The sequence below is a fragment of the Cervus elaphus genome, chromosome 30 (genome assembly GCF_910594005.1).
Source record: "Cervus elaphus chromosome 30, mCerEla1.1, whole genome shotgun sequence".
Classification (NCBI taxonomy): domain Eukaryota; kingdom Metazoa; phylum Chordata; class Mammalia; order Artiodactyla; family Cervidae; genus Cervus; species Cervus elaphus.
The window spans coordinates 33,095,484-33,104,424 of record NC_057844.1 but is presented as its reverse complement, the minus strand read 5'-3'; the positions used below and the strand labels follow the sequence as shown (position 1 = coordinate 33,104,424).

Genomic DNA, 8,941 nt, shown 5'->3' with positions numbered 1-8,941 from the left:
GTGTGGGACTTCAGTTTCCAAAGCTACCTTGACTTAGATGGCTTCGATTCCATATAGAAAATTCCACTCTGTAAATTTCCTTCCAGCTGTTAGACTCTATAGTACCCAAGAATAAATTTGTTCCTGTTTCAAAAGGATTCTGCAAGGAGTAAGGATGTAGTTGGAACAAACCAATTTTCCCTTAGGTTTTTTCCCTTCAGTTTCCCAAGTCAGTAACCTTGACTTCTGTTACCTTTCAGAGGATGCTGTTAAGATGTTCTTTTTCCTTTTAAAATACACTCCATGTAGTTGTCTGTTCAGACAGTCAATTACCATGGACTCTGTGCCTAGTGTTTTCATTTCTGCTCCAAATTTACTTTCAATGGAAAGTTTGTTCACTGGTGCTTTGATGCTATTATTTGAACTTTTTTTTTTTTTTTTACGTCAGACAGGTAATGTGCCGATGTCGTAACAAGGTTTGGAAGGAGGCACATATCACGCAGCAGCGTGAACACCCAATCATCATGCTCATGAACTACAAAAGGATCTATTATTTGAACTTTAATGAGTAAAAAATTCCTAGGTTTCTTCTGTAAATATTTAATACAATGGAGATATTTAAGTTATATATTAAATTCCACTTCAACTTTGTACTTTAACATACTTCTGTTGGATTAAAAAAAAATGTTCTTACCTCCTTGGACAGAAATGTAGCACAGTGGATATAAGAACAATTGTCACTATTAACATTAATACCATTTTTGATACAAAAGATTACAGATAAATGTCAAAAATCACGGTGAGATATTTTTCAATTTCTCCGATTTATCTCGGCTGGAAAAAGGACACCTTAGGATGAGTTTGGTTGAATTTTAGAACCCAGAGAACAAAAGTTTTCATCTCAGTTATTTCCAAATGAAATCATGCAAGCACCCATAGTCCCCTAAACACAAATCACATGCATCATGGGAAAAGCTGTCCTTGAATAAATGGCAGTGAAAACCTTGGTCGCTGCTGAGTATAATCATATATATATATATATATGTGTGTGTCTGTATATATGTGTACACACATATATGTACACACACACATTGCATTGTTATATAAGGATTGTGAAAGAATTACCTTAAGGTAATGATAATCTGAATTTTAAAAAGTGAGAATATTAGCATGGAAAAAATACTTATAGATCTTTACTAGGAACTGAGAAATTCTAGAAAAAGTTCAAAGTTCATATGCATTAAACACTGACTACTTAATTATTAACTTCTGACAATATTATTTAAAAATATGTATTTATATTTAATATATTTATATTTTGTTATATACATTTCTATAAAGTATATATATTAAAGTATGTATGTTTCAAAGCATTCATTCTTATCAGAAGTTTATAGACTTTCTGAAAGGATGCTAGAGATGGACAGTTATCCTTGTGACTCAAAGCATTGACTGCAGGCCGCCAGCATCACCATAGTATCACCTGGGAACTTGCTGGAAACTGGGTGATGACCCAGACCTATTGAAGGAGAAGTTGCATTTTAACAAGTCTCAGGTAATTTGTATGTCTTTCAAACATTTAAATTTCGGAGATCCCTAGTCAAAATTGCAAGCGTGCTAATTCGCTTCAGTAGTGTCCAACTCTTTGTGACCCTATGGGTCATAGCCCTCCAGGCTCCTCTGTCCATGGGATTCTCCAGGCAAGAATACTGGAGTGGGTTGCCATGCCCTCCTCCAAGGCACCCCCCTTACTCAGGGATTGAACCCACGTCTCTTATGTCCCCTGCCTTGGCAGGCGGCTTCTTTACCACTAGCGCCACCCTAGTCAAAATTATCAGGATTTTCTCTGCATTGTCTGCCAGAGGACAGTATATCTGTCTGCTAATTCAAACTATGTTTTTACTTTCTTGATGTATATAAACTAAATTTGATGATTCTAAAAGTTCTAATCAGATTTTAAGATTCCAATCAGATAGCAAAACCATCTGATAATCATCCCATTCTTCAAAAGGGACAAGAAGGCCATCTGTTCCTTTATTACACTGGGTTTGATCAAAGTGGAAACATAAATGTTCAATACAATACCATCATAGCCACTTAATATGTATTTTAAATTTGAAATGGTAAGTCGTCCTAATAAATGATCTATATGGTATCAAGAAATAAAATCAATCACTATTTTAATAATGAATAGAGTAATTCTCTAAAAACAAAAAGTTTACTAAGGCACCAAAATATTTTTATTGGCACTGAAAGTTATGCCCAACTCTGCAGAATTCTCCAGGCCAGAATACTGGAGTGGGTAGCCTTTCTCTTCTCCAGGGGATCTTCCCAACTCAGGGATTGAAACCAGGTCGGCCCATATTGCAGGCAGATTCTTTACTCACTGAGCCACGGGGAAGCCTAAGAATACTGGAGTGGGTAGCCTATCCCTTCTCCAGCAGATCTTCCCAACCCAGGGATTGAACAAGGGTCTCCTGTATTGCAGGCAGATTCTTTACCAACTGAGCTATGAGGGACATTTTCTCTTTTAAATGTGTTTAAATCCCGCTTTAAATTTTGTAGGACTCCAAGATCAATCCTGCCTGCTAAGTCAGCAGAGGAATTTTCCCTTCGTGAATCCTGTTCCATTTAGGTTTCTGGAAAAGGTGCTCTCCCCATCACCCCACCCCCTGCCTCCAGGTACCAAGAGGGAAGACGCTCCCCCCCCTGCCCCCGCCACATAAACATCCAGAAATCTTCACAACTGAAAATAAACCGTAAGAACATGTTAGTTGATTGAAAAAAAAAAAATCTCAGCTGAAATCAGGTGTTTAAAAAACAGGAGGCAAAAGCAGCCACTTAACTAGTATTTAGAAGACCATTACATACTGATGTAAGGGTATAATAGGAGGATTTAAATAGTAAATGAAGGGGAAATCTTTGAATAATAAGAGTACCCTCATCTCTTTGCATTAAAACTTTGCACTGTGCCTCTGGGCAAGGGGTAGGACTGGGGGCAGGGGGGACCTTGGCCCTAATGGGGCCCTAAATGGGAAAAAAGCTCCGGGAAGAAGAGACCTAAAGAAAAACAGGCCTCTTTCACCTAGGTAGGACTAAATTGATAGTCCATCCCATGTAATTTTAAAAGGGAAGCTTTATGTCTTAACTATAGAACTAAAACTTTAGTGACAGTAACATAGGTGGCTTCCCTGGTGGCGCAGACAGTAAAGAATCCAGCTGCAATGCAGGAGACCCAGGTTCGATCCCTGGGACAGGAAGATCCCCTGAGGAAGGGCATGACAACTCACTCCAGTGTTCTTGCCTGGAGAATCCCCATGGACAGAGCAGCCTGGCAGGCTACAGTCCATGGGGTTGCAAAGAGTTAGACACAACTGAGCAACTAAACGGTAACACTTGTTGTAAATCATTTCCCTCGTATTCAGGGCAGCATCAGGGCGGCCCCGTGCAGAAGGGAGACAGGCACGGACTCTGGAAAACCTGGGTTCAGATCCCAGCTTTACCCTTGAAGCTCTGTGGCCTTGGACAAATTTCTTCGCCTCTCTGAGCCTCTATTTTCTTAACTGTAAATGTGTGTTTTTGTGAAGATAGCAGAGCAGGTAAAGCACCCAGCATGAGACCCGACACATTTTAATGTGGTGAGAAAAAGTACTTATTATGATCATTATAGTTACTCTTAGAGATATGAAAATGGCAAACACTATTTCTACAAAAACACCATTTTTTGCTTTCAAACCTCTTTATGGATATTTTCCAGCCCACGTCGAAACCAACTTACCTCAGTCACTTCTCCCATGGAGATGCGATTAACTTTCAAGTGACGAAAATCAGACTAATCACATTCAACCTGCCAACTCTGTCACGTGTTGACGAATTTTTAAAGGCTAAGATGGGTCATCCAGTGATGTGTATTGAAAATCCTTTCCCATTCCTGCAATGTCTCCACCCCTCTCCTCTACATGGACTCAGGCAGGATTGATCCACACCTGGGCTGCATTAGAAGGGGCCCTGGAGAGATGGTATCAGCCCTGCAGGCTGCCAGAAGGGCCTCAGGCCACTGTGAACATAAGGTTTGGGACAGACCAAAGAGGTTAATTTACTACAAATGATTCCCCAGGGACCCTGAAATACAGGTCTTCCACCGTTTGAATGGGCTACATGGATGGGCTGTCCAGAAATTCTCCCACAGGCTGTACAGCCACGGCTATAAACACAATGCAACTGGAGGCAAGGTTTTCTGTGTCCAAAGAATCCTCTGTGCTAACAGAAGACAGTCAAACACAGCAGTTTTACGATATATTTAAAATGAATCTTTCTGTGTCATTTCCTGGACTAAATCCTGGCTCTCTGAAAACAGGCAATATAGTTTTTATTGAATTTAAGTTGTTTTTTGGTGAAAAGAAAAGGAATTCAAATTCAACTTTTCATAAACATCCACATGGTCATTCTGCTTGTAAACGTACAGAATATAGCCGATATACATCACAATCAGATATGTATGTTATTTATTCACAAGCTTAACTGGTAAAATAGAAGACCACCTGTTTCAAATGCACTGACACCACAGACAGTGTATGAATCAGAAATACTTGGTCTACAGTATTTCATTCTATTTGGTTCAACCAAGAAAAACTATTAATACATTCTTAGATAGGAAAAGTGATGCTTTTTATATTTTGTGATAGCTTCACATCGATTCATTTTTTTCAGAGTATACTAAAATCAATTTAATCTAATTTGAACATGTTACTGATTTTTTTCTTTTGTTTCCTGAACACATACTGTAGCTTAGGAAACTACTGTGTTATACCTAATCAGTCCTACTTTGTACGTAAATCACAACACATTTCATATTTCATTTTAGAAGGTCATATTGAAAAACTGTATTAAAGAGTGACTCATCTGGTTCTGGATTTACATGGCAACATTTGAAACTAGTGGTCTAGCTGACACAGGCAGCCATGCAGAAAGAGTTAACAACAGTCATAGAAATGCCAAAATAACTCTTGTCAACAGCAACTGCTGAAAGTAAAGAAAGAATGAATAAAAATGAGTTTATGGTTTCAGTGTTGGTAACTCACAACTGAGTTCACACGAATAAAATCAGTTCGTGTTAAGAAAATCCATAACATAATCACATAGACTATTGGCTTCAGAGTGATTGTATTCTGTTAGATCCATGCAGCATTAAAAAAAATCTACCTTGACATTTTAAAAAAGAAGGTCTGGAAAAAGTACTTTCTCCAATTTCCTCAATAATTCAGTTTTATTTTAAAGTCCAGGTAAAAACTCTGGGACCAGTTTACCTTTCATAATTTCATGGCCATGTTACACCCCTTCCTTTCCCCTGACAATATCAATCCTCCAAACAACAAAAAAGCATAAGCCCCGCCTTCAAATAAAATACTTAAAAAAAAAAAAAAACCCATCCCAAACAAAACAAAATAATATTGAGCAAAGAACTCAATTGCTTTTAAAAAGGTGAAAACACTGGTGACATTATTTTCACTTCAAGCACTTAACTCATCTAAGTGAATGCTTCAAAGTGCTCCTGTGGCTCGGGAGAGACTCCAGCAGAAAGGATGGAAGGAGTGCATCTCAACGGTCTGGCCAGGCAGTGGGAGTGCTTGGTAAATTCCCGCAGGCTCCTCCTAGGTGGAGAGCCTGCTACACGTCGCTGGGTGACCGCGCTCTCTGGGACAGGCCAGGCGGGACGCAGCCGCAGCACACGAGGCAGAGGGCCTTCTGGATCTCCTGGTTTCTGAATGCATATATGACGGGGTTGATGATGGAGTTGTAGGTGGCGGGCAGGAGGGTGGCATAGGTGTAGATGGAGGGGTAGGTGTAATCAGCGATCAAGGAGTAGAGGGTGAAAGGCATCCAGCAAGCAGCGAAGGTCCCCAGGATGATGGCCAGGGTGGAGACCCCCTTCCGGGTGGTCACGTAGTGCGAGGTGGCCAGGAAGTGGTGCTGCAGGGCGATCTGATGGGCGTGTCGCATGACAATCTTACAGATCTGGATGTAGAGCTGCAGCATGAGTGCGAAGGTGAAGAGGAAGGAGACGGACAGGATGGCGGCGTTGTTCTTGGTGAGGGGCCTGACCACGCTGCAAGTGGACTCGTCCCGCAGGCAGTTCCAGCCCAGGACCGGCAGCAGGCCCAGGCAGATGGAGGTCCCCCAGAGCATGAAGAGCATGACGTAGGTAAACGTGACCGTCCTCTCTGAGTGGTAGGTCAGGGCGTAATACAAGGAGAGGTAGCGGTCAACCGTGATGGCCAGCAAGCTGCAGACAGAGGCAGAGAAAGAGGCCACGATGAGTCCGATGGTGATCAGCTTGGTGGCCTCTGACTGAAGCAGGTAGGCAAACACGAAATTGACGATGAGTCCGATGCCAGCCAGCAGGTCTGCAAGCGCCAGGCTGCCTATCAGCAGAAACATGGGTGCCCGCAGGCTGGGGTTGTGGAAGATGATAAGGACCACGATGGCATTTTCGCAGGAGATGAGGGTTCCCGAGGTACATAAGACAATGTCCCAGGGGTTAACCACCAGGTCCGGCTCCGGCTGCAGGACAGGGACCTGGGAGGAGACCTCGGCGGAGATGTTCCCGGAGGCACCGGCATCTACAAACTCCAGAGGCAGCCCGCTTACATTGACCTTCGGGTCTTCATTCATTTTAACCCCTGTCCTCTTCAACGAAAAGACAGGCTGTTTAGTGCTGAGATATGGCAGGGCGACAATCCCACATCACGCAAAAACCACACCAACAGAGAACCAGCCCTACTCAGACACTGCCCCCAAATGCCACAAGCTTTCCAAATCACAATCTCGTAAGAAACACGACAAAAGCCAAAGTCTCCGTGGCTTAAAACCCACAGCAGCAACAAAAATGCCGTTTTGGCGCTGGGGGACACCCGGGATGGGACTTGCACACAGGCGCGCGAGCGGGGCAGGCACACGCGGGACCGCAGCGGTCTGTTTGCTCAAGTGCTGGGGACACACGTGAAAATGTGTCTCGCGTGCCACCAACGAGCGGCCGCCTGGCACCGGGGCTGCCGTGGGGCGGGGGGTACCGAGCCGCGGCGACAGCTCTCCAGCCGGGCCGGGCTGCCATCCTCGCTGGAACGTTCAAAACTCCCACCCGCCAGGCGCCCGGCGCGCGCACACTCACACCCCAGCCAGAACAAAGGGGGTCCCGGCCGCTCCCCCCCCACCCCGCCCCGCCGCCCCGTGCGCACCGGGCAGTCGCCGCAGAGCCACGAAAGGGGGGTTCACGCGATGGAGGTGTGGACACGGACGGACAGACGGATGCCCAGGCACCGCGGCGGACGCGAGGGGACGCGAGGGGACCCACAGGGCGCGGGTACATCGCGGGGGTCACCTTGGCGCGCCCAGGCCGGGGTGGGGGGGGCTCCTCCGCTGCTCCCGAAGCGCTACCCGGGTCGCATGTCGGCGCCGGACCCGCGGGGCAAGGGGCGGCGGCCGCGCGCGGGGCCTGACCGGGAGGGCGGGGGCGCGCTCCGCGCCAGGTGAGCGGCGGCGGCAGGTGAGCGGCGGGCTCGGCTCGCGCGCCCGGCTCTGCCCGCCCGGCCGCTCGCTCTCCCCACCCGCGCGCGCCGCCGCCCCCGCGCGCGCCGCCGCCGGAGCCCCGGGAGGCCGGCGCGCGCCCCACGGGTCGGGGCTGCGCTGGGCGCGCGGGCGGGGAGAGCCCCCCACCGCCGGGTGCGAGCGAGAGGAGCCGGACGCCGGGAACTGCAGCGTCACGGTGGCCGCCGCCGCCCCGCATCCCACCCGGGCTCGCACGGTGCAAGGGCGGGACAGCGCCGCCCCGGAGCCCCGTGACCCATTTCTTGCCCGAGGTCCCCCTGGGGCGTCCCGGTCTCCAGGGCCCGCTTCTCCACGCCTTTCCCTAAACTGCTACCTTCACGCTCAAAAGAACTGCCTAGGGTGGTACTCAGGATGGTCAGGTGGGATGGGGCGGGGGTGAGCAGGTTTAGGGAAACAGGGTCTTTGATCCAGCCAGCTGTTTTCGGAATTGCAGTTGACCACACTGCAGTCCTGATCCCCAAGGGACCCCCCTTCCTTAGATGCGTCCTGGACCTAGCTTTCTTTTTTTTTTTTTAATCACTATTCCCTGGGAATATTTGCTTCACTGGATATAGGGTGCTGCTACGTGAATCATCATTATTATCATCAAATTGCACTTATTAAGTGTTCCCCGAGCTGTGTTTTCCAATGGAAATCATTTACAGACTTCCTGCAGAAGCAGATGCCGGCCAAAACCCAATTCATTGATGCACTGAAGTGGCAGTGTTAGTTTATCTTTTCATTTGAACACATTCAACAGTTTCTAAGATTGAGAACCTGATGGCTGTCTGCTTTTATGAGACTGTCTCCTCTGGATGCAAAATGCAGAGGACCTGGGAGATCCTAATTTTAAAGATGTTCTCTCTTTCAAGATGGGAGAAGGAAAAGGCATGATACTCTGGTCATTCCCCATCAGCAGTGAAGGTTTTCCCAGCTACCTTTCTCCACCCTGAGGCGGGGGGAATAGTTTCTGTGTGAATAAAGGGGGTCTGCAGGGCATAGGACCCTAGAACTAAATTCGTTCCTGCAGACGCATCCTCCTCCTGCCACCCCATCTCCCCTCTGAACTCACTGTCATTCCTCACTCCTGCCCTTCAGGCTCACCCACCAGGATTCCCCCTCCTTCCCCCCCCTCCCCTCTCCTGTCAATCAGCCCCTGCCTCTGCAAGAATCACCCCGGCTCTCTCTGCACCCCAGGTCTCAACTGCAAACCAGTGGTTCTGGGGTGGAGCCCAGATTCTGCATTGGCAGTCCTCTTTCCCAGTGATCCGGATGCTGCTGGCCCACGGACCAAGAAGCAAGGTACTATGGCATTTTAAGAATAGCTTGTACCTCATGGAGAAGCACGCTGAGGGCTGGGCATGCAAATCCAGTAAGC

At 47.0% G+C, this 8,941-nt stretch overlaps 1 protein-coding gene and 1 non-coding gene across 4 annotated transcripts; both read right to left on the bottom strand.

The window, feature by feature from the left end:
- Nucleotides 1-421: 421 nt before the first annotated feature.
- LOC122687156 lies at nt 422-526 on the bottom strand. The gene has a single exon (XR_006339056.1). It is a non-coding gene; the product is annotated as a small nucleolar RNA U13 (small nucleolar RNA).
- Nucleotides 527-4,265: 3,739 nt separating this feature from the next.
- On the bottom strand, nt 4,266-7,574 carry GPR12 (G protein-coupled receptor 12). 3 transcript variants are annotated; one of them, XM_043892070.1, is made up of 2 exons: nt 7,358-7,574; nt 4,266-6,666 (listed from the first exon to the last, which is right to left on the bottom strand). In XM_043892070.1, the coding sequence occupies exon 2, from the start codon at nt 6,649-6,651 to the stop codon at nt 5,647-5,649; it is 1,005 nt and encodes a 334-aa protein (XP_043748005.1). In that variant the 5' UTR covers nt 6,652-6,666; nt 7,358-7,574; the 3' UTR covers nt 4,266-5,646. The 3 variants fall into 3 exon arrangements, with proteins under 3 accessions (XP_043748005.1, XP_043748004.1, XP_043748006.1); XM_043892069.1 differs by having other exon boundaries at nt 4,266-6,664; nt 7,215-7,553; XM_043892071.1 differs by having other exon boundaries at nt 4,266-6,659; nt 7,358-7,553.
- Between the last annotated feature and the right edge of the window lie 1,367 nt (nt 7,575-8,941).